Genomic DNA, 25,667 nt, shown 5'->3' with positions numbered 1-25,667 from the left:
ATGCCACTGCACTGTACTTGAGGCAACAGAGGAAAGAAGAAACAAAGGAAAGGAAAAAGGGAGAGAGAAAAAGAGAGAGAGAAATAAATAAATACATAAATGAATGAATGTAGGAACCAGAATAAGCCGCCTGGAGATATGAAGGCTGGTCAAGCTGAGCTGAGGGCAGTTAGGAAGAAGCAGATCTGGGAAGCTCTCTGTCCTCCCTCTATTTGTCTAAAAGCAGGACAGATTTACAAAGACAAAAGGTATCTGGCCCCTCCCTTCCTCCAGGGAGAGCAAAGGTGAACCGAAAACAACTGTACACCCTCTTCTGCCCGGAGATTGTACCTGAGGAGTCTGCATTAACAGGCTTTACTGTCTAGCCCTTGTCTGCCCGTTATTTACTTTTCCCCAAGTTGCCCTCCCTAGAGACTCAAAGTCTTTTCCGTCTGTCTTGTCACTTCCCTGAAAATGTACTGTTCTTTGTTGAAGGTGCTGTATAAGCCGGAATTCAAGGCCAGCCCTTTGAGAACTACTCATTCCCACTGGTGTCTCCCACGTATATATGAAATACACATGTTAATAAATTTCTGTATTTTTTTGTCTTGTTAATCTGTCTTCTGTTACAGGGGCCCATTTCAACTATGCCTATGAAGACTGAAGAAAAAAAACATTTTTCTTTTCCTACAGAAACAAGGAGGGAGAGAGGGAGGAAGGATGGAAGTATGGATGGGTGGGTGGGTGGAAGGACAGGTTTATTGCCTTGAAGATATAAAGTACCTTCCCTTTCAATATGTCTCATGGAAGCTTCCAGGCTGTTCACGTTAGGGATTTGTTAGGATGGAAAGCCTAGCAGGTGCTCACAGCGCAGGTGGAGAAAGATTTAAGATATATCAAAGTAAAAAGGTTTATTTTACCCTTCAGAAGGACAGAAAGAGAGAGAGAGAGCAGGAAGATGGCATCTCAAAGAAAGAGAAGGGGGTGCGAGCAGTGAGGCCAAGTGGCTTGCTGCTCTTCTGGGGACAAAGAGGAAAACAGTAATTGCAGAAAATAGCAGGCAGTCGGGAGACATCAGTTTGTCCGTCTTTCTCGTTTCTTCTGTTCCTGGAGACTCGGTTGTCTCTGAAACGTAGCCAGACCTGTGCCGGGGACGTGATTTTGCCCCCGAGATATGGTTCTGGACAGGAAACGAACGCTTGCAGTTTACCCCCCACTGTCCGTCCCCGGGCTTCTCAGGAACACCTCGAGGCTACAGAGACAAATTCTGAAGGCTGTGAGCTGGTGATGTAAAGAGAAAGATTTACATTTCCTTTCGGCTCTTTCAGCTCTTTTCAGATGTCTGTGACAAAGGAACCCTGCAGGGTGCCTGCCAGCTTTGGGAGAGAAATAGCAGAGTAGGCAGAGCTCGAGACTGATCTTTAGCTGTGATTAGAAACTTGCGGGATTAGATATTTTCCCGGCATTTCAGCAAGGCTGCCCTATCAGGATTCCCATTCAGAGGCAGGACTTCTCAGCAGATTTCTATACCCGGGGGAAATGCTCCCATAAGAGTCCAGGATGTAAGTCATCATTTCACAAAGTGGGAGAAGAAAGGTGGAGAAAGAGGCAGGGGGAGGGAGGAAAAGAGAATCTCTCAGATTCCCTCAAGGTGCCTCAGGGTGGAGTAGGGGTCCATGGTGCTTTTGCCTTTCCCTTAATATTTCTTCTGTCACCCTCCTGCAGCGCCCTGGTCAGTAGCACACGAGACTCAGCACTGAGATTGTCTAAGGCTACAGTAAAGTGGTGGAAAATTCACCATCACCATTGCTGGAAAGAGCAAATTTATGGCTCTGCTCTTTTCTTTTTGGAGACAGAGCCTTGCTCCGTCAACAAGCTGCAGTGCAGTGGCGTGATCATATCTCACTGCAACCTCAAACTCCTGGGCTAAGCGATTCTTCTGCCTCTGCCTCCCAAGTAGATGGGACTACAGGCACACACCACCATGCCTGGCAAAATTTTTTAAAATTATTATTATTATTATTTTTGTAGAGATGAGGTCTTGCTGTGTTGCCCAGGCTGGTCTCAAACTCCTGGCCTCAAGTGACCCTCTTGCTTCAGCCTCCCAAAGTGCTGGGATTACAGGTGTGAGCCACCATACCCTTCCTCCCTGGGATTCTTTTTCTAGGATGTAATGCTTACATATGAATAAAATGCTTCAGAATAAAACAAGACAAAACAACTAACTATCTAGGCCCGATTATCTAGAAGGCCTCAGCCTACCCCAGAGGCTGCATGCTCCAGTGTGAAGACCCCTGCTGAGGGCAGCCACCACCCCACTGCCCTATTCCTTTTGCCACTGACCAATTCTGCCTCTTAATGTAAATAGGCCTTGATTGGCCCATTAAACTCAGAGCCCAAAGCCCAAATTTTTTCACCCAAAAAACTACAACACACAGGGGTGGAAGGTCTTACTCTTTTAGAAATCTAATCCCAATACCCTATTACACTTAAAACAAATTAATAATATTCCCTTACTATCACCAAATTCCCAATTAGTGATCAAATTTTCCTTTTGGTATCACGTTTTGTGTGCTGTTCTGAGTCAGGATCCAAAGAGGCTCCACAGCATTGGATTAATATAACTGATATGTTATTTAAGTCTCTTTTAATGATAAAAGTATTGAAACTGTCTATAGGTTCTCCCACACACACCCCATTTTTTACCCCCTTGATATTTATTTGTTGAAGGAAACCAGGCTATTTTGTCCTGCATGGTTTCTTGCACTCTGAATTTTGCTGGCTGCATTCCTGCAGCGTCATTTAGCAGCCATTTTAGTTCATGCATTTCCCCTAAACTGTAACTGACATTCAATCTTGATTTTTTTCCCCTACCACTTGATTTTAATTGTTTTTCATTTAAATAATTTTATTAATAATGCCAAAGAGGGCTGGGCACAGCGGCTCACATCTGTAATCCCAGCATTTTGGGAGGCCAAGACAAGAAGAGGATTGCTTGAGCCCAGGAGTTTGAGACCAGCTTAGGCAACTTAGTGAGACCCAGTCTCTACCAAAAAAAAAAAAATTTAACTTGGCATGGTGGCACGTGCCTAGAGTCCCAGCTACTCAGGAGGCTGAGGTGGGGGGGTGGGGAATCTCTTGAGCCCAGGAGTTCAAGGCTGCAGTGAGCTATGAATCCTGCCACTGCACGCTAGCCTGGGGGGGGGGGGGGAGAGAGAGAGAGAGACTGACTTTGTCTCAAAAAACAAGACAGGGGGTGAAGAAGGGACCAGCCATCAGGTGTTAAGCGACAGCGACACAAGATGGCAGCCACCAGGGGCCGGACAATTTATGAAAACTGAATATACAGCCTTAAAATAGAATGTGGACCTAAATACTCAGAAGCACCCTACTTTGTAAGATTTGTAACAAAAATTATAAGGATGGAGTTAATATTCATAGTTCTAATGAACTGGTTGACGCAAGAGCCTTATCAGTGCTAGCAAAATGGCAGAATTCATATAGCATCAAAGTTGTCCTGCAAGAGCTTCAGTGCCCAAAGGACAGTGTTATAGCAATTAATCAAAAAGAAAAACCACAAGCCCTTCTCCTTCCCCCCATTTGATTTAAGCAGTCTTCATTTTCTAGAATGAAGGTAAGTTTTCTAGATATGTCTTGTAGACCTCAAAGCACTGGAAAGGAAGCTCCCATTCAAAGGCAATTTATATTAAGATATGTAAATGAAACTAACTTTTGTCCATTTGAGTATAGAAGTTGTGCTATAACAAAAACCAGACCCAACCAAAAAAAAAGTAACCCACAAAACAATAATGCCAAAGAGGAAGAAGTAAGGTATTAAAAAAAAAAAAAAAAAAGACGAAGTTCTCTTTGTTTATTCACATACTGTTTGTTGACTGAAGATCGAACACCTACCTACCAGATATTGAGGCTTCACTGTGTATTAGCTGTATGACCTTGGGCAAGTCAACTTCCATCTGAGCCTTGCAAGTCAGGTCTGGGGAGCCGAACCACCCCAGACCCTTGAGTCTTGGCACAAGTCAGCTTCCTGAGCTGCCCAGCCTCTCTTCTTAATTCTGGAGAAAATTGGGAAGCGTTTAGCAGGACACTGAGTACTACCAGAGTCTGATTTGGTAAGAAGAGTTTGCTTACTCAGTTATACCTTCATTCAACATGAGGACCTATCTTTCCTTGAAGCAGGTTAGAGGGAAAAAAACCCACCAGGGCCTAATACATACTAGTCATAATTCTTGGTACAGTGAACCAATAAATTGGCAAACAAGAAAGATAAAATTCTTGCCCTTGTGGGTTATACTCTATACCCTAGTGGGGAAGTAGAAGCGAAACATAATAAGGAAACACAGAATTGAATAGATAAATTCGGATTCTGTTAACTGAGAACCAAATAGAGAGGGTGCTGTAATAAATGGAAAGGGTGGCCTGGGAGGCCTTTTAGAGGAATTAGCACGAGGATGAAAGAAGTCAACCTTGCAAGAACTGGGAAAATAACTCATGAAGGAAACAGCTAATGCAAAGGCCCTGAGGCACGACGCTCAGTGTTTTCTGAGGAACAGAAAAGAAACTGTCTCTGTTATGGGGACAGTAGTACTAAGACAATGTTGCAGGGGGACACAGGATGGAATGAGTTAGAAATTTACTGTACTGAAATGGGAAGCTACTGAAAAGTATTATTATTATTATTTTTTTTTTTTTTTTGAGCCAGAGTCTCGCTCTGTTGCCCAGGCTAAAGTGCCATGGCATCAGCCTAGCTCACAGCAACCTCAGACTCCTGGGCTCAAGCAATCCTCCTCCTACCTCAGCCTCCCAGGTAGCTGGGACTACAGGCACGTGCCACCATGCCTGGATAATTTTTTTTCTATATATATTTTTAGTTGTCCATATAATTTCTTCCTATTTTTAGTAGAGCCGGGGTCTCGCTCTTGCTCAGGCTGGTCTTGAACTCCTGACCTTGAGCGATCCTCCCGCCTCGGCCTCCCAGAGTGCTAGGATTACAGGCATGAGCCACCTCGCCGGCCTGAAAAGTATTGTTAATAGGTGGGGAGAGGGATGGCAGAGGGGCCAGAGGAGGCTAGGAGACCAGTTGGTGGCTATTTCAGGGATCCAGGTGAGAGATGCTGGGCTCCGAAGGAGCTGGAGCTGTGGAGAGGGCAGAGAGAGCAGAAGCGAGGGCTAGGGAATGGATTAACTGTGGGGTTGACGAATGAGGTGATCTTGGAGGTCCGGCCTGGGCAGTCAGGCGCTGAGTGGCGCCTTTACCGAGCCGTGAGCCTGGGTCAGCACAGGTGGGCCGGGGCCACGTTCAGGGGGAGGCTCGGCGGAGCCTCAGGGAGGGGCCTTGGCGCTCAGTCGGGGCCCTCGTGGAAGTCAGCCCTCGCCGGGGCCGGAGGGAGACTTCCGGGGAGGAGGCGAGGGGATGCAGATTTGAGGGGAGGTTGGGCCTGGAAACTTTCCAAATGCATAGGACAAGGGGAGGAGCCAGCAAGAGATTGTGAGTCCGTTCACTCCTCAATTAAATTATTCCTTCCTGACCTCGTTGGCTTCTCGGTCCTCCAGGCGGGCTTCCTTCTCCTCCAGGTAAGGCTGGCCCAGGTGTGCGGGGCGCGGAGTGGGTCGCCCCCTCGCCTTAACCCCTGCTCTGTCCCTCAACGGTTGTGTAGGACCTTCCTAAGCCTTTACCCCCAAAGTGGGGATGTTAAAATAGCAGTGCCGTGAGGAGAAAAGGAAGCCAAGACAATGAGGAGGTGCTTGGCTAGTGCAGGCTTTGGAGCCAGGTGGACCTGCGTCTCCTTCCAGAGCTCTGGGACCTTGAGCTTTATCTCCACCCTTTTTCTAAAGTGTTTCTTTATCTGAGTGGAAAATAGATTTGGAATTAATAACTTCTGTGTATTCCCTTCAATTGTTGGAAAAAGTGGCTGGATTCTTTTTCACATTACAAAAGGAAAGCATGTCTTGATAACAGACCCCAACTCTCACAGAGAAGCGGCCATCCTCTCCCCTGTCCCTTCCCTCCTCTCCTCAAATTCAGCTGTGGATCCTTCCTTCCCTGCAGCCCTCCCCCCATGTGTACCCCCAGACTCTGTTAATAACTCGCCTAGGTCTCTGGCAAACACATAGCTAGAGAAGTACTTTTCTTCCTGTCTACAAACTGGGGTGATTTTCTACATGTTAAACCTTAAACTTTGACTTCTATGCCTTGGACTCCACTTGAATTCTAGGCACTGAGGCACAACTCTACAGTCCTGCCCTGCAGAAGGCGCCTCTTCCCCGCGAAGGCACAGAAGTGGGTAAGCTGCTGAGACTCGGTGTCTTGTGGTTTGGTGGCTGGTTAAATGGAGGGCTGGTGGCGGGTGGGGAGGGGTATTTTAGAGTGAACCTGGAGAGGTGCCCTTGGGACTGAATGAGTCTTGCTGTACTCCAGGTTGGGCGCACCTAACCTGGCGCCATTATTAGCAAAACCTGCCCGATTGTTGTCACTAGAAACCACAGATATTTTATTTCATATTATAGTTATTGCAGGTATCGTGAAACAGTTTTACACTCTCATTACTTGAAGAATAGTTTAGTCCCACCTCTCAATCTTGTTAAATAATAGGTTAATAAGCTCATTCCATATCTCAAATTTATTATTTTTGATAACTATCAAATGCTAAATTCTACTCAGAGATTTAAAGACAAGAGATATCTTTTTCCCATTCATGATATCAGACACTGAATTCTGTCCACGGGCACTCTGGGTTCAGTCAGAATCCCTAGTTACGGAGGGAGGCAGAGGCTGGAGCCAATTTAGCAAATTTCGGGCCGGGCTTGGACATGTGATTGGAAGATTTAGGAGGCTTTTAATCAGTACACTGATTAGTTCAGATTTATATTTTAAGGAAGTTACTCTATTTACAACAAACAGGAGGGCAGTTGTTGGCAATTGGGACCAGTTGAGAAGGCCAGAAATGTTTAGCAGTTCACACACCTGAGGCATTGGGGGCTGGGAGGGTGGATAAATTTCCCTTTAATCTAAGCAATTGGAAAAGAGCTTGTTGATTTGCATTTTCTTGCCTTCTGGCTGCTGTCTTTTCATATGTTTATCTACTTGCATTTCCTTTATGGTGACTCACCTTTTCAAAACTGGCTGTTTTTTTTTTTTTTTTTTTTTGAGACAGAGTCTCGCTCTGTTGCCTGGACTAGAGTGCCGTGGCGTCAGCCTAGCTCACAGCAACCTCAAACTCCTGGGCTCAAGCAATCCAACTGTCTCAGCCTCCCGAGTAGCTGGGACTACAGGCATGCGCCACCATGCCCGGCTAATATTTTATATATATTTTTAGTTGTCCAGATAATTTCTTTCTATTTTTTTAGTAGAGATGGGGTCTTGCTCTTGCTCAGGTTGTTCTAGAACTCCTGAGCTCAAAGGATCCACCGTCTCGGCCTCCCAGAGTGCTAGGATTACAGGCGTGAACCACCGTGCCCAGCCCCGCTGCTGGTTTTAACTGTGTGTGTGTGTGTGTGTGTGTGTGTGTGTGTGTTGTGTATGTGTTCGCGTGCGCGCAGTTTTTTGGGTTTTGGGTTTTTCTAAATTTGTTGGTGGTATTATGGACTTTCCCTTTAACTTGAACAGTCAATATTCCCCACCTCATTCTCTTTTTTTTTCCCCTCTCCTCCACCCTCCTCTGCAGCAGCTATGCCCACCTCATTATCTACAACCCAATCTCGAAGGCCACCTAAGGTTTGGTGTCGTATCTCCACAGCGTGCAAGTGCCTGATTTTTTTTTTTGTTTTTATTTTTAGAGACAAGGTCTGTCGCCCAGACTGGGGTGCAGCGGCTTGATCATAGTGCACTGCAGCCTCAAATTCCTGGGCTCAAGGAATCCTGCTTCAGCCTTCCCAGTAGCTGGGACTATAGGTGCAGGCCACCAAGCCTGGCTAAATTGTTTTGTAGAGATGGAGTCTTGCCATGTTGCTCAGGCAAGTCAAGTCCTTTTTTTTTTTTTTTTTTTATGGTTGCCGGGGTGGAGAATAAAGAAGGTTCACTTCTCCTTCCTTGGGTCAGGGGCTTTCTAAATTTTTTTTAAATGGTTTTATAATTTACTTTTCACCTTATTTTCTTTTTTCAATGGGTCATTTGTAACAATCCAGTCTGTATGTGTGGATCTCCTAAGGGCTGTGTGACATTTCATGTTTTGGACATATTTTGGTTCAGTTATTCCCTCAGCAGTGGGCTTTCAAGTAATTTCCGGCTTTTTTTCTCGGGGCACCTGTCATGTACTGTAGAGTGGCTTTTGCAAGATAGGCAGTGCTAGATGACAGGGCTACTTACCCACGTGGTGTCAGAATTCCCCGGGGCTACTTTTAAGGTTGGGGGGGGAATACTTGCCCTGGCATTGTCGGTATGTCAGTAATCAGGGTGTTCAGACACAGACTCTTTTTTTTTTTTTTTTTTTTTTTGCTTTGCATTCCTTGACTAATAATATTGAGCACCTTTTTCATGTTTACTGTCCATGTGGTTTTTGTGTGTATGTTTACAAAAACAGAATTGTACTACCTACATTTTCTGCAACCTTTTTTTCCCTGTAATATATCAATGACATACTTAACCAATATGTTAAGTGTCCAATATAATCTAGAGTGTAGTTTTATATATACATAAACATATCCAATGTATATAAATACATATATGTATACATATGCAAAATAGTGTTTTTTTGTCACAAAAAACACAATACTAAACCTTTTGTTCACATATTCTTTTCTTTCTTTTTTTTTTTTTTTTTTGAAACAGTGTCACTTTGTTGCCCTGGCTAGAGTGAGTGCCGTGGAGTCAGCCTAGCTCACAGCAACCTCAAACCCCTGGGCTTAAGCAATCCTTCTGCCTCAGCCTCCCGAGTAGCTGGGACTACAGGCATGCACCACAATGCCCGGCTAATTTTTTTTTTTCTATATATAGTTTAGTTGGCCAGATAATTTCTTTCTATTTTTAGTAGAGACGGGGTCTTGCTCCTGCTCAGGCTGGTCTCGAACTCCTGACCTCGAGCGATCCTCCACTTCGGCCTCCCAGAGTGCTAGGATTACTTGTTCACATATTCTTAAGCACAAGTGGTTTCATTCCTGATGGTAGAATCTCAAGAGGAGAGTATATGTATTATTTCTGACTTTAATAGGCTTTTCGAATTTCCTGAAAAGTTATAACTATTCCTACTTCAAATGGGTAAAAGTGGTCTCTTTATTTATCATATCCCCAACTCCTATGATTGGACAACTTTTCATGTTTACTAAAAAAGAATTGACTTGCATTCTTTTTAAGAGATTTTTTATCTTAGCTTATCAATTTATATACACTCTATGTAAGAAACCTTAGCGATTGTTGTGTGGTTATTTTAGAATTTAATTGTATTTCCTCTTTGAAGTGCCTACCTACCCATTTTAGCTTTGTTTGCAACTCAGAGCTATTTAAATGGAAACTTCTGGAAGGGGAGCATTTTAAATGTTGAACATCTTGATTTTTCTTTATACTGCTGATTTGATGAGGATTTTTTGTTTTTACTTTTTGGATAAATATTTGATTATTTCAGAGTTTTGCTAGGATATCATTTATTTTATCTAGGTTTTTCTCCTTAGTACCCATACATTTGCAAACCATCTTTTAAAATCCTTTTACTGGGTCCTTTCTCATGCTTAATTTTGCACATTGGCTGGGCGTGGTGTGGCTGGGCGTGGTGGCTCACACTTGTAATTCTAGCTCTGTGGGAGGCTGAGTCGGGAGGATTGCTTGAGCTCAGGAGTTCAGACCATCCTGAGCAAGAGCAAGACCTTCTCTACTAAAAATAGAAAAATTAGCCAGGCACCATGGCTTGGCACCTGTAGTCCCAGCTACTTGGGAGGCTGAGGCAGAAGGATTGCTTGAGCCCAGGAGTTTGAGGTTGCAGTGAGCTATGATGACACCACTGCACTCTTAAAAAAATACTGCACATTGTAATTTTTTCTCCTTGAAGAAAACTCATTTAGCTTGATTTTATTCTTTACACTTTCTTTTAAATTTCTGCTTTCATCTCACCTTTTTTGTCTTTCCATTTCTTGGTTTTGATTTAGCTGCCTTTGGGGCACAAACATTATATTTATTGGTTATTACTTAACTGAAAAATTCTTTGTTTCATTTCATACTTTTGACCTTGAATTAGTATTGCCTTCCTTGTGCCTTGGTTTTGTCTGCATTTATCTATACAACTTTACCCTTATTTTTAACTTTCTTTGTCTTTTTTTCCTAAGATTTCCTTATATTTCCACTTCTGTTTGGTACGGTTTTTTCTTTCTTTTTTTAAAGAGAGGGTCCTCACTGTCCCCATGCTGGAGTGCAGTGGCACGATCATGGTGCACTATAGCCTCCAAAACCTTGGTTCCAAGGGATCCTCCTGCCTCAGCCTCCCAAGTAGCTGGGATTACAGGCATGTGCCACAGGGCCCATCTTGTCATCTTGTTTTAATAGTATCTTTTGTAAATCATGTAGAACAGTCTGCCCTCTTTCAACTGGGAGAGCTCAGTGGTTTTCCTTTAGGACATTCAATTTAAAAAATGTTAGTAGCACTTTCAAACATTTACAAACGAAAGAACTCATCACCCAGATTCAAAACCAAGCATTTTCCCCCTTTGCTTATGTCTTTTTTTTTTTTGCTAAAGTATTTAAATCCCAGACATGGCATTTCTCCCCTAAAAGCTTCATATGCAGCTCTTATAAAATAAAGGCATTGTTAAGTAAATACAATGTTATCACAGCTAATAGAATTCATATTCCTTAATATCATTTAATACTCAGCCTATATTCAAAATTCCCTGCTCTTTTATGATTGACTTATTCAAATCGAGATCCAAATAAGGGGCACATGAAGGCCCCTTCCTTGTGTCATTGAAATAAATACTTGAGGCCGGGCGCAGTGGCTCACACCTGTAATCCTGGCACTCTGGGAGGCCGAGGCGGGTGGATCGCTCGAGGTCAGGAGTTCAAGACCAGCCTGAGCAAGAGTGAGACCCCGTCTCTACTAAAAATAGAAAGAAATTAGCTGGACAACTAAAAAAATATGTAGAAAAAATTAGCTGGGCATGGTGGCGCATGCCTGTAGTCCCAGCTACTCGGGAGGCTGAGGCGAGGTCCTGTAGAAGTTCCTATGGTCCTGTCCTGTGGAGTTTTCTGGTTGCTTCTTCAGTCCTTGATTAGATTCAGGTACTACTGGTGCTGGATTTTCTTAAGAGGGATGAAATGTGCAACTAATACTGATGACTTCTCTGTTATTTGTAGTCATTTTTATATGTTTCTTCTTTAGACCTTTTATCTAGCTTAAGGTCTTTAGTCTACATTTATTCCCTTCATCTCCTGTAGCTCATATTTTGGGAATTATTTTGTCATAAATGCTAAGTGTATTAAACATTTTTGCAACTACTATGTTTTCTTTTTTAATTGTCTAATGTAGTGAATTACATTTATAAAATATTTGCTTTTAAATTCTCCTTACATTCCTTTTTATTATTATTGTGATAAAATATACATAACATAGAATTTTATCATCTTAGCAGGTTTTAAGTGTACCGTTCAGTGGCATGAAGTACCTTCACATTGCTGTGCAGTCCTGGGCACCATCCATCCCCAGAACTGGTGCATGTTTCCAAACTGAAACTTTATACCCAACAACTCCTCATGCCCCCCAAATCCCCCCAGCCTCTGGCCATTTTACTTAGGTCTCTATGAATTTGACTATACAGCGTCATAAATGGAATCATATGATATTTCTCCTTTTGTGTCTGGCTTACTTCACTTAGCATATGTCTTCAAGGTATATCCGTGATTGTAGTATGTGTCAGAATTTCCTTAAAGGCTGAGCAATATTCCGTTGTGTGTATACTACATTTTGTTTACCCATTTATCCACTGATGGGCATTGGGTTGTTCTACCTTTTGGCCATTGTGAATAATGCTGCTATCAACATGGGCATACAAATATCTGTTTTGAGTCACTGCTTTCATTTGGGGGGTGGGGGGTATATACCCAGAAATGGGAAATTTAGTAATTTTAACTGGATTTAGTAATTCTATTTTGATTTTTTGCCACTATACAGTTTTTCATAATGGCTCTCCTTGCATTCTTAAATAAACTCATCTTGATCTTGATGTACTGTTAAATACTTTTGGATTTGATTTGCTGATTTTTCTTTAAGAATTTTGCATCTGGCCAGGCGCAGTGCCTCACCCCTGTAATCCTAGCACTCTGGGAGGCCGAGGTGGGAGGATTGCTTGAGCTGAGGAATTCAAGACCAGCCTGAGCAAGAGCGAGACCCCATCCCTACTAAAAAAATAGAAAGAAATTAGCTGAACATCTAAAAATATATAGAAAAAGTTAGCCGGGCATGGTAGCACATGCCTGTAATCCCAGCTACTCAGGAGGCTGAGGCAGAAGGATTGCTTGAGCCCAGGAGTTTGAGGTTGCTGTGAGCTAGGCTGATGCCACGGCACTCTAGCCCGGGCAACAGAGTCAGACTCTGTCTCAAAAAAATAAAAAAGAAAAAAAGAATTTTGCATCTATATGAGTTTGAGGAAACTAGTAATTTATTCTCCTTATCCTAGTTTATTATTGAAGTTATCTATCTTCTTATAATGAAATATTTTCTTTTTGCTATTCTCTAGAAGAGCTTGGGTACAACTAACATAAAAGTTGCTTCTAAATTTTCAAATTTAATTATGAACGTTTAATGCTTCCAATTTTGGGCCGGGCATGGTGTATCATGCCTGTAATCCTATCACTTTGGGAGCCAAGTGCCTTGTAGTCCCAGCTACTTGGGAGGCTGAGGCAGGAGGATCGATTTGAATCCAGGAGTTTGAGGTTGCTGTGAGCTAGGCTGACACCACTGGCACTCTACTCAGGGCAACAGAGTGAGACTCTGTCTCAAAAAAAAAATAATAATAATAATAATGCTTCCAATTTTGAACCATGCCTTTTAGTTGTGTCCCATTTTCATTCATAGTGTTACCTATTTGTACCTTCCCTTCTGTGCCTGGCCCTTTGTACTCTTTAAAACTCGTTCTTTCTTATTCATACCTATTTTGGTGCATGGCAAGTATCACCATTCATCTCTCACTAAGCAGAGCCCTCCCACTCCCCCCTCCACTATACCTGTCTTTCACCAATGCTTGCTGCATCCGTGGACACAGTGTTTCCTCTGCCTGCAATGCACTTCCTTTTGTTCTTTGCTCTATAGCTGCTGTTCATTTCGTTCAGATTCAACTGCCCACTTCCTCAGGGAAGCCGTCCTGGCTCTCCCTGAATATGTGAGATTACACCTAGTATAGGCACCTAGTATAGCCCCTTGATCTCTACTTTGTAGGCTGGCACAATTGCAATTTTGTATTTGTTTCTCCCTAGACGTTAACCCACTTGAGGGTAGGTTCCATATCTGTTTCTGTTCAACATTCTTTGCTTTAGCTACTAGCACGGTAACTAGCATATAGTCTGTGCTCAGTAAATGTGAACAAGTGTCTGGGAATTTGGAAGGTTCATGTCTGTCCTCAGAAGTGTCACTAGGATATATGTGGGTCTATTGTATATACACCTTTTATTAACTCTGCACCAGATTTGGTGATTTTTTTTTTTTATCATCAGATGACTCAAGTTTGGGGAGGTTTTCTATTAACCACATAATGCACTTTTTATCCTTCCATTAGCTGCGTGGTAGGCTTTCTGGTTCTGTTCCTCAAAGCTATTGTTAGTGCTCACAAGTGCCATTTCCCCTTTCTCTTCCATATATCTGCTTCAAAAATACCTACCAGTTTTGATTATTTACCATGCTCTCCTTAAGTCACTGAATCCCCTTAAAAGGGGGTGTGATTTTGCTTTTTATACCTGTGAATTCAAGCAATTTGGGTCTTGTCAGCAGTGATGACCCTGCAGGTGATGCAATTTTTAGCAACTAGAATACTCACTAGTCCTTGTAGAGGAAGACATTGAGGAACTGGCATCCCAGTTGTCCAAAGTGTTTGTACTGTGCTTTCCCACCTCTCACCCCTGTCAGGCAGTTATGCAGTACCATGTGCTGGTTAAAACCAGAAATGAACAACCCAAGCGAATCTCCTCAAGGAAAGATGGCTCTTAATGTGAGGTGGGAAGAGATGTGGAAGTTAGTTCTTTTTCTTCCCTCAGGGTGTGTGTTAACATTTACACTCTATAAAATAATGCCTGAATGCTTGACAACTTTTGAGAAAAAGTCTAAATAATAATCAATTTCTGCAATTTCCATTTTCTCTAAGATTCTACCTCAGACTTTCATAATTTGGTGTGGCATATATGTTTGTTTTTTTACAAAATAATGTTGATTTTCTTATAATTAATCTATTTAGTACTCAGAGAATATAGACACGTTAACAGTATGTGAAGTCAGAGAGTTTCCCTCATTCTTAGTTATCTGTTCTTTAGTTAATCTATTCCATTCAAGGCTTTATGTAAATGGGGTTTTAATGATTGTGTGGTATAAATTTTGAATTCTAATTTTTTTCTCTTGTCTTAGTGTACATGTGCCCATCTTGTTAGTGACCCTTTATGTTGAATTCTTAGAGAGTACACACAATATAGTTTTGGGTTTTTTCCTTTAGTTTTTTGCTGCATTTATAATACTGCATTGTGAAGTAGGGCCTTCAGTGCATCCATCAGTAAGTGATGTACGTTGTACCTAGCAAGCAACCTCCCATCATCCCCCCTCCCCACATCTCTGAGTCTCCATCCTCCATCATCTCACGCTCTGTTTCCATGTGTGTGCATTATTTAGCTCCTGCTTCTAGGTGAGAACATGCAGTATTTGTCTTTGTGTCTCTGAGCTGTTTCATTTAAGATAATGGCCTTCAGGTGGGCGTGGTAGCTCATGCCTGTAATCCTAGCCCTTTGGGAGGCCGAGGCGGGAGGATCGCTTGAACTCAGGAGTTCGAGACCAGCCTGACCAAGAGCGAGACCCCGTCTCTACTAAAAATAGAAAAATTAGCTGGGCAACTGAAAATAGAAAAAATTAGCCAGGTATGGTGGTGTACACCTGTAGTCCCAGCTACTCGGGAGGCTGAGGCAGGAGGATTGCTTGAGCTCAGGAGTTTGGGGTTGCTGTGAGCTAGGCTGATGCCAGGGCACTCTAGCCTGGGCAACAGAGCAAGACTCTTGTCTCCAAAAAAAAAAAAATGGCTTTCAGTTCTATCCATGTTGCTGCAAGAGACATGATTTCATTCTTTTTTGTGGCTGAATAAGTATTCTTGTGTATACATACCACATTTTCTTTATCCAGTCCTCTGTTGATGTACACTTAGGTTGATGGTATATCTTTGCTATTGTGAATAGTGCTGTGATAAACACACAGGTGCAGGTATCTTTTTTATGTATCATTTTCTTTTGGGTTGATACCCAGTAGTGGGAATGCTGGATCCTATGGTATAGTTCTATTAAATATTTTTAGTTCTTTAAGAACTCTCCATACTTTTTTCCATAGAGCTTGCACTAATTTACATTCCCACTGATAGGGTATGAGAGTTCCCTTATCTCCTCATCCTTGCCAACATCTGTTATTTTTTGTTTTTAATAATAGCCATTCTGATTGATGTAAGATCTCATTGTGGTTTAATTTGCATTCCTCTGATAATTAATGATATTGAACATTTTTTCATATGCTTCTTGGCCATTTGGTTGCCTTTTGAAAAATGTCTGTTCGTGTCCTTAGCCCACTTTTTAATGGGTATATTTGATTTTTATTGTTGTTGTTGAGTTGTTGGAGTTTCTTGTAAATTCTATATAATAATCTCCTATCAGATGTATAGTTTGCAAATATTTTCTCCCATTCTACAGGTTGTTCACTCTGTTGATTCTTTTGCTGTGCAGAAGCTTTGTAGTTTAACTAAATCCCATTTGTTTATTTTTGTTGTCTGTGCTGCCTTTCTTTCTTTCTTTCTTTCTTTTTTTTTGGTAGAGATGGGGTCTCCCTATGTTGCCCAGGAAGCTCTTGAACTCCTAGCCTCAAGTGATCTTTGTCCTCTTAGAGTGCTAGGATTATAGGAATGACCCACCATGCCCAGCCTGTCTTGTGCCTTTGGGATCTTAATTCTTTGCCTAGACCAATGTCCAGAAGAATTTTCCCTAGGTTTGTTTCTAGTATTTTTGTAGATTCAGGTCTTACATTCAAGTCTTTAATCCATCTTGAGTTGATTTTTGTATATGGTAAGAGATAGTGCTCCGGTTTTATTCTTCTGCATATGGCAATCCAATTTTCCCAGCATCCTTTATTGAAAAGGTTGTCCTTTCTCCAGTGTATGTTCTTTGTGTGTGTGTTTTGTTTTCCTTTTTTAATTTATTATTTTTTTAAATTTCAGAGTATTACAGGGGCACGAGCACTTTGGTTACATAAACTGCCTTTGCACTGCCTAAGTCAGAGCTACAAGCGTGCCCATCTCCCAGACAGCGCAAACAGCACCTGTTAACTGTGAGTTTACCTATCCCCTCTTCTCCCCGTCACCTACCTGACACCAGATGAATGTTACTTCCATATGTGTACATAAGGTTGGATTGATTAGTACCAATTTAATGTTGAGTATGTGTGGTGTTTGTTTTCCATTCTTGTGATACTTCACTGAGAAGAATGGGGCTCCAGCTCCATTCAGGATAATACAAGAGGTATTAGTTCACTGTTATTTTCTTTGTTTGTTTTGTTTTTTTATGGCTGAGTAGTGCTCCATGGTATAGATATACCATATTTTATTAATCCACTTGTGCATTAATGGGCACTTGGCTTGTTTCCATATCTTTGCAATTGTAAATTGTGCTACTATAAACATTCCAGTGCAACTCAGTGTATGTTCTTGTTGACTTTGTCAAAGATCAGCTGGCTGTTAAGTATGTGGATTCATTTCTGGATTCTCTATTCTGTTCTATTGATCTATGTGTCTACTTTTATGCCAGTGCCATGCTGCTTTGGTTATTATTGCCTTGTAGTATAATTTGAAGTCAGGCAATGTGATGTCTCCGGTTCTGTTCTTTTTGCTCAAGATTGCTTTGGCTATTTGGGCTCCTTTTTTGGTTCCATATGAACTTTAGAATTGGTTTTTTTAATTCTGTGAAAAATGATGTTGGTATTTTGAAATTGAATTGAAGCTATAAATTACTTTAGGCAGTATGGTTATTTTAATGATTAATTCTTCTGATCCACGAACCTGGGATATTTTTCCATTTGTATTATCTTCAATTTCTTTCATCAGTGTTTTGCAGTTTTCCTTGCAGTGAATCTTTCACCTCCTTGGTTAAATATATATTCCTAGGTGTTTTATTTTTCTGTAGCTATTGTAAATGGAACTGCTTTCTTGACTTTTTCTTTTTTAAATAAGGTGGTTTGATGCCTTCTTGATTTGCTTCTCAACTAGATTGTTATTGGTGTATAGAAATGCTACTGATTTCTGTACGCTGATTTTGTACCCTGAAATTTTACTGAATTCATCTATCAAATCTAAGAGTTTTTGGTGGAATCTTTAGGATTTTCTAGATTAAAAAGATCATATTATCTGGGAACAGGGATAATTTGACTTCCATTTTTCCAATTTGGATGCCTTTTTTCCTCCTGCCTGGTGATTGCTCTGGCAAGGACTGCAATACTATGCTGAATCTTAATGGGTGGTGAAAGTGGGCATCCTTGTCTTGTTTCAGTGCTTAGGGGGAATGTTTTCAATTTTTCCCCACAGAATAGTTTTCTTTTTTTTCTTTGTTAATTTTTTTTAATTTCGCAGGGGCCATGCTAATCCTCTCTGTATCATTCTAATTTTAGTGTATGTGCTGCCAAAGCAAGCACCAGAATAGTTTTCTTAACCAAGTTTATATTTTTACTGAGTTTCTTGAATTCCTCAGTAAACAATTATTCATTTCTTTGTATTTCAGATTGACGTGTTTTAAGATTGTTGAATTTCTGGAGGCTAGCAGGCCTGCAAGAACAAAAATTATTCTTCAGGAGAAAAACAGAATCCAGCCTTGACAACATCCACAATGTCCAGTGTAGAGTCAAAAATTGTTAGCCTTGCAAAGGAACAGGAAAATACCACCTATATGGAAAGAAAGCAGAAACTGATAGAAACAGATAAGGAGATAGCGCCAATATTGGATTTAAAATACAAAGATATATCAGCAGTTATTATGAAAAAGTTTAAGGTCTTGACGGAAATCCAGGACCTAATGTTTGATGAGATAAGGGAAAGTCTTAAAAATGATCTACAGGAAATGTTAGGAGTAAAAAATGCGATACCTATAATAAAAAATTCAAAGAACTCCAGTAGCAGGAAAGAGTGGCCACAAATAAAAGATTTAACTTCACAAAAAACAGGGCTGGTAGAGAAAATAGGAGAGTACTCTAAAATAGTTGAGGATATTGAAAGCTTAATTTTTGAAAGAAAAGTAAATGAGCTGAGTAGCAAATTAGACAAAGCTAAAGAATCCAGTAGTGAGGAAGGTAAGAAATTATCCCAGAATGAATCACTAAATTACAAAATCATGGAAAGTATAGAAGAAGCCTTAAGTGATATAGATGACAAATACAGAAATTGCAATATCCATATAGAAGTGACAGAAGGAGAGACTAGAAAAAATGGAGAAGATGAACTAGTCAAAGAATTGGAAGAGGAAAAAAAACTTCAGAACTTCAAGAATACAGAGAAAATTCTAGAAGCCTCCAAAGAAGAAGAAATGTTGATGGATGAAGGAGCAATACTCACCCTGGCAGCAGACTTTTCGTCAGCAACACTGGATATTAGTAAGCAATGGAGTAATGTCTTCAATATTCTGAGAGAAAATGATTATGAGCCTAAATTTCTATGCCAAATTAAGTTAGCATTTAAATGTGATGGTGAAATAAAGGAATTTTCAGACCTGCAAAGCCTCAGGAAGTTTATTAGCCAAAAATCTTCTATGAAAGAATTACTGGAAGATGTACTCCCACAAAATGAAAAAATAAATCAAGGAGGAAGAAGATATGGGATTCAAGAAAAACTGGTAAGCATAGAAATCTATAAAGCTTATGGGTAAAATATAAGTAATAGTTGGCACAGTTATTTTGAAGGTCAAATCAATTTTTAAGAAATGATTCCTTAAAAGTAAAAACATGACATTAAACATAATGATTTAAAAGATTGTTTTTAAAAAAGGGTGGTATTGAAAGCATAGGAGAGAAGAGAAGGGGCTAGGGTTGTTTGTTTGGGACAGAGTTCTTATGCATATCCTAGTTATTGATAGGAAAATAAATTGAGGCCAGATGCAGTGGCTCATACCTGTAATCCCAGCAACTAGGGAGGTTGAGGCCGGAAGATTGCCTGAGGCCAGGAGTTAAAGACCAGCCTGAGAAACATAGCAAGACCTCATCTCTACATAAAATAGAAAAATAGCTGGTTGTAGTGGCCTGTGCCTGATGCCCTCATTAGTTGGGAGGCTAAGGCAGAATTGCTTGAGCCCAGAAGTTTGAGGCTACAGCAAGCTATGATGGAACCACTGTGCTCTAGCCCAGGCAATAGAGGGAGAACCCTGTCTTAGGAACAAAAAGAAGAATATAGGCCTTCTCTTCCCTTTGTACTCTGGCCCCCAATCCTCTGTGAGGGCAAGGAAAAGGCAGTTTTCCATCTTGTGTTTCTTAAAGCTTAAACTAATATTATGTTTCAGTACCACTCTTAGAGGTACTGCCTACAGCTAATTCCTTAGGTTTTTAGCCATTCCGGGGTTAATTTCTCATGCACTTTTCTTTCTTTCTTTTCTTTTCTTTTTTTTTTTTTGAGACAGAGTCTCATTCTTGTCACCCTGGGCTAGAGTACAATGGTGTCATCATAGTGCACTGCAACCTCAAACTCCTGGGATCAAGCTTTCCTCCTGCCTCAGCCTCCCAAATGGCTGGGACTATAAGCATGGGCCACTGCACCTGGCTAATTTTTCTATTTTAGTAGAGATGGGGGTCTCTCTCTTGCTCAGGCTCGCAGTCTTGAACTCCTGAGCTCAAGCAGTCTTTCCACCTTGGCCTCCTAGGATTATGGGTGTGAGACACTGCACCCTCTCACTTTTTTTTTTTTTTTTTACTGTTGTTAATTTCCTAGGTCTTCCAAAGCATACAACATTTATCCTATACTTTCCAGCTCCCAAAATTTTGTGCTTTGGGCATCTTTCCCTTTTCCTTTGTTCCTATGGCTTTCTTCCATTAATCTATCACTTCAGGAGTGTTAGAGATGGGAGTTAAATGCATGTATACAATTCATCGTCTTGATCCAGAAATCTTAAGCTAATATTTTTGACAGGTTTTCAATGAACCCCTCTTCCCCGCCCTTCCAACATTTCCAAATGTAACCTGTATGCAAAATGAGAATCTAGAATTGGAAGGTACATTTGGAGCAACATTCTTTATTTAAGAATCAGAATTTAGTCTCAGAAAGTAGCTGCCTTCAAAGTTTACACAGATGAGGTACTTAACCTGGCCTGGGAAAGTTGGAAAAGTTGAGGACAAATAGCCATCAGCCAGCCATAAATGAAGAGCTTTTTCTTACAGAGAGAATAATAAGTGAAAGACTCAAGGGCAGGCTAAGGTCTTCAAGATATATATTAAATTCAGAGAGTGGTGGTGTTTACAACTAATTGAGCAGAACCAGTTACAGATTCCTTGTTCCTTCTCCACTCCCACTGCTTCCCTTGACTAGCCCAAAAGGAAAATTAAGTAAATGATTCAGAGAGTGAATTGGAAGTTTTAATTCTTTAAAACTCATGATTTAAAGAAATAACTTTTTCTTCTCTCTCTTTTTTTTTTTTAACTTTCAGGGTAAAAGTCTAGTAGACTCAAAGCATGGAGCTGGAGAAACAACCAGTGATGGCTTGAGCTTTCTATTTAGTAAAGAGGTAAAAGTTGCTAAGCCAGAGGAGGTGAAGAACTTGGAGATTCCGGAGGAGTCTTCAGAGTGGAGGGAAAAAGAAAATCCCATGTTGGAGGAGGAAGAGGCTTCAGAGGTAGAGGAGGATGAAGAGGCCTCAGAGATGGAGGGAGAGGAGGAGGCCTCAGGGTTGGAGGAGGAGGACGAAGGGGCCTCAGGATTGGAGGAGGAGGAGGAGGGAGAAGAGGCCTCATGGTTGGAAGAGGATGGGGAAGAGAGTTCAGTGTTATATGAGGAACAGGACTCAACCTTTCAGGGTTGTACTGTGGTAGATGCAAAGCAGGGAGCTGAGGAAATAAACAGTGATGGTTTGGAGATTATTTTGATTGACATGGTAGAGGATTCTGAGCTAGAGGAGGAAGAAGAGGAAGGAAAGGACTCTGAGATAGGAAAGGTAAGGACTACCTTCCAGACTGAGAAAAAAGAGGCCTCACGAGGACTTAAAGAAATTTCCTCTAGTTGTTTGGTTTTGGGCTCAGAGAGGAAAAAGTTGGTGAAACATCAGGTGGTTCACAAAACCCAGGAGGAAGAGGAAACAGCTGTGCCCAGAAGTCAAGGAGTTGAGACACCCTGTCTGACCTCATGCTTGGCCTCTCCCTCGAAATCACTAGAAATAAGTTATGATAAGGGTAAAAAGCATCCATGTACAAATTTGGGTACTTCATCAGGAGTCACTAAAATTTTTAGGGAAACAGAGGAAGAGAGACACAAAATTCTAACACCCAAAGAAGCAGAGTTACTACAAGAAACAGAAGAAAACTTTAGAAGAAGTGTGATTAATAGCATCAGAGAGATACAAGAGGAGATTGGAAATATTAAACATTGCCATCCAGAAGTCTTGGAAATTAAAAATTCAATAGATGATCTGAGTAGCAGGATGGACATACTTGAAGAAAGAATGAACAATCTAGAAGATCAAATTGAGGAATTCTCTAAAGATACAATACAAATGACCAAACAGATAATACATAAAGAAAGGCTAAGAGACATAGAGGATAGATCCAGAAGCTCCAACATTCGTTTGATAGGAATTCCAGAAAAAGATAATAATGAGAATGGAGCAGAAGACATAATTAAGGAAATAGTTGATGAAAATTTTCCAGAGTTAAAGAAAGATTCACCTCTTGAGATTATCAGTGCTTACCGAATACCCAGTAAGATTGATAGAAGGAGACTCACTCCTAGACACATCTTGGTGAAATTTTGGAATTTTAACGATAAAGAGAAAATCCTAAGGGCTTCCAAAGAGAGAAAAGAAATAACCTACCAAGGAACAAGAATCAGACTGACAGCAGACTTATCATTGGACACCCTGGATGCGAGAAGTAAGTGGAGTTCTGTCATAAAAGTTCTGCAGGATAAAGGCTTTAAACCTAGAATTCTATATCCAGCCAAATTGGCATTTGATTTTCAGGGTAAAACAAAGATATTTCTTGATATTGAGGAATTTAGAAAGTCTATTTCTTGTATACCTTCTTTGAAAGAATTACTAGAGAATATATTTTAGCAATCTAGGGTGACAACAAGCGCATATACATAATATGCTTTTCTCCCACTGACACATCCAAAAATCAACATGTAAAACCAGAAAATAAAACAGTACACCTCTGTGCAGAAGGATGGATAGCTAACAACATAATTTGGGATGCGGGAAAAGAAGGTTGCAGATACTACTTAGATGTTGGTAAAATTTTTTAAAAATAGGCTGCTCTGAAGGTAGTGAGTTATTTCAATTGATTGTTCATGGTTAGAAATCAAACTCCTTTTTCTATTCTTTCCCCTATTCTCACTACTGTACTTGAGTAGTCTTAAAAAGGTTGTAAATACCGTGATCATCACCTAAGTGCACATTTGGGAATAACACCAATTGGGTATGGGACAGAGGTGGGGGGTGGGGGGAGGGGATGGGTGTATACCTACATGATGAGTGTGATGCGCACTGTCTGGGGAATGGACAAGCTTGAAGCTCAGATTTGGGGGGATGGGGGGGCGTGGGCAATATATATAACCTGAATTTTTGTACCCGCATAATAAGCTGAAATTAAAAAAAAGAAAAAAGAAAAAAATACAATGAAAAGCTAAAAAAAGAAAAAAAAGGTTGTAAATAATAGTAACCATCCTAGCTTGTATAGAAGTAAACTTTCTATACTACGGGGGAAGGGGCGGGCGGGGGGAGGGAATCTGTCAATGTAGGGGGAAGCAATGGAAAAGCATGGGGGATGAGATGGCAAGATCAATTAAAATAGAAAAAATGCAAAAGGCAAACTCATCCAAAGAAGGATATTTCATAAATTTTATTGTTTATCATGATGTGAATCTTAAACTTTTATATTAAATATATTTCCTTTGAATACTCTATGCTTCATTTGCTTATTTATTTATTTTAGAGACAGGGTCTCTGTTGCCCAGGAGACTAGAGTGCAGTATCACAATCATAGCTCACTTTAACCTTGAACAACTGGTCTCGAGCAATCGTCCCACCTTGGCCTTCCAAAGAGCTGGGATTACAGGTGTGAGGCAATGTGCCCCGCCTTCATGTGCTTGTATATTTAAAATTTTTTTATTTTATACATTCTGAAGTACTTTGTCATTATGTAATCTAATTTTTTATGATTTTGTTGCATAAAATCATCCATGGAAAGATCAAATCTCTTATCTAACATGTAAAACTAGTGTTTTCTGATTGTTAATTACTTAAGAATGAATCAATTTGCAATGGATGAATAATCAAGAAGGGGGAATGATCTAACCATTTTAAGGCTTTTTCTGCTAGGACCCAGCATATTCAGTTTTTTAAGACAATCCTCTGTCCAGCTTCCTTTTCTTGGTTCAGTCCTTCCCAGTCCAGCCTTCAAGAATCTTGTGCATAGTGATTATAATTTTAAATGCCCTGGTCCCTCAGAACACCTGGCTTTGAACTCCAATTCCACTGTGTGATTCCCGGCAAGTTCTCTAACTTCTCTTGAGTCTCAGGTTCCTTAGTCTGTGAACGGGTTACTTTGCAGGCTTTTTGTGAGGGTTCTGTGGAGTGCCATTTGTGCCCAACATGAGAATTCTCAGTAGATGGGAATCCTGCCCCCTGGCAAGGCTGGACACCAAAGAAGGAATTTTAAGGCTTATGAGTTATATAGGAAAGGGGAAATACTGTGTTCTCTGAAAACAGCATTGCAGGAAGAGGATTAAGGAGCCTTTATCTGATGAAATACACCTGAGATATTGCAGAAGACTAGAAATGTTTATGTAACAGCCACACCCAGTTTTTTAATCAAATAGAGGTATCTCGATTCTTTGCTTAATAACAAAAATAAGAAATGTTTAACTTTTGTCAATTTTTAGGGTCATATCAATGCAGATACCACACTTGAATCTGAACAATAAACAGTTCAAGCTGCTAAAAGTCAACAATTTTATTATATTTGTTGCCACAGAGGCCTCTGAGCTGGAGAGTGTAGCCTCCAAACCCAACAAGGTGACAAAATAGAGGTTTCTAAGCCCAAGGGCCACTGACTCTGAAGCAGAATCAAAAGATGATGGGTTAGAGGCCTTGGGTTTCTGTAACGTAATTATGCCTGTATGATGATTGTGCAAGTAAAAGGAAGGGGCATCACCCATAACTTACCACTAAGGCATCACAGCTACTAGAACATTGGTTTTCAAATTATTTGGCACTGTTTACTTAATGTAAAACTTCAGAGCACAATGAATCTTACTTAGTACTTGTGTCCCTTAATAAATGGTATCTTATTAAAAAGCTTTGTAACCATCATTTTAACTGCTGCACAATCCCTTGAATGAATGGATGTGCCATAATTTGTTAAATCTTTCCCCTAAAAAATACATACTTACCTGGCAGAGGAGATACCATGATCATGAAGGTGGTTTTCCCAGGGTGAGGCTTATCCGTTGCACTTCAGATGTGCTGACCCCTGGGATTTCCCCACATGTGGGCAAACTTGATCGCATAATTTGTGGTAGTCGGGGGAGTGCGTTTGCATTCTTAACAAAAAAAATCTAAAATAACACTTGGACATTTCAGTTATTTTAAGTTTCGAATCACCATATATATATATAAAGAAATGCTTATTGTTTTTTTTTTTTTTTTGAGACAGAGTCTTGCTTTGTTGCCCGGCCTAGAGTGAGTGCCGTGGCGTCAGCCTAGCTCACAGCAACCTCAGACTCCTGGGCTCAAGCGATCCTATTGCCCTCAGCCTCCCGAGTAGCTGGGACTACAGGCATGAGCCACCATGCCCGGCTAATTTTTTCTATATATATTTTAGTTGGCCAGATAATTTCTTTCTATTTTTAGTGGAGATGAGGTCTCACTCTTGCTCAGGCTGGTCTTGAACTCCTGACCTTGAGCGATCCACCCGCCTCGGCCTCCCAGAGGGCTAGGATTACAGGCGTGAGCCACCGCGCCCAGCCCTGTTTTTTTTTTTTTAAATTGTCCTTTTTGGAAGGCACAAATAGCAATGGTTATGGGTAGTTTCCTTGATCTAGCCCTACCCCCTCCCAAATCCTACTCCTGCAGTAGGACAGGCTAGCAGGACTGGAATTAATGGATCAAAGGGCCTGGTCATTTTACAGCTTTTGCTAAATATTACCCACATTGCTTTCAAAAACTGTCAGTGATTTATACTATCTCAACTGAGAACGCTGGCTTTTCACCTCTTGCTGCCAACAAAGAGTATAATTAAGAACACGTTTTGGCTGGGCACAGTGGCTCACGCTTGTAATCCTAGCACTCT

At 40.9% G+C, this 25,667-nt stretch overlaps 1 protein-coding gene and 2 non-coding genes across 3 annotated transcripts; 2 read left to right on the top strand and 1 right to left on the bottom strand.

The window, feature by feature from the left end:
- Positions 1–16,410: 16,410 nt before the first annotated feature.
- L1TD1 (LINE1 type transposase domain containing 1) lies at positions 16,411–22,429 on the top strand. The gene is made up of 3 exons (XM_045546545.1): positions 16,411–16,469; positions 17,912–19,015; positions 20,813–22,429. Exons 2-3 carry the CDS (start codon positions 18,017–18,019, stop codon positions 22,427–22,429), a joined length of 2,616 nt encoding a protein of 871 aa, XP_045402501.1. The 5' UTR covers positions 16,411–16,469; positions 17,912–18,016.
- On the bottom strand, positions 17,719–17,825 carry LOC123636201. The gene has a single exon (XR_006734404.1). It is a non-coding gene; the product is annotated as a U6 spliceosomal RNA (small nuclear RNA).
- A 2,331-nt stretch (positions 22,430–24,760) lies between the features above and the next one.
- On the top strand, positions 24,761–24,924 carry LOC123636065. Its single transcript, XR_006734305.1, has one exon. It is a non-coding gene; the product is annotated as a U1 spliceosomal RNA (small nuclear RNA).
- Positions 24,925–25,667: the final 743 nt, after the last annotated feature.

Source organism: Lemur catta, chromosome 3 (assembly GCF_020740605.2).
Source record: "Lemur catta isolate mLemCat1 chromosome 3, mLemCat1.pri, whole genome shotgun sequence".
Classification (NCBI taxonomy): Eukaryota; Metazoa; Chordata; class Mammalia; order Primates; family Lemuridae; genus Lemur; species Lemur catta.
Note: the sequence above shows the minus strand (reverse complement) of the source record. Positions and strands in the feature narration are given on the sequence as shown.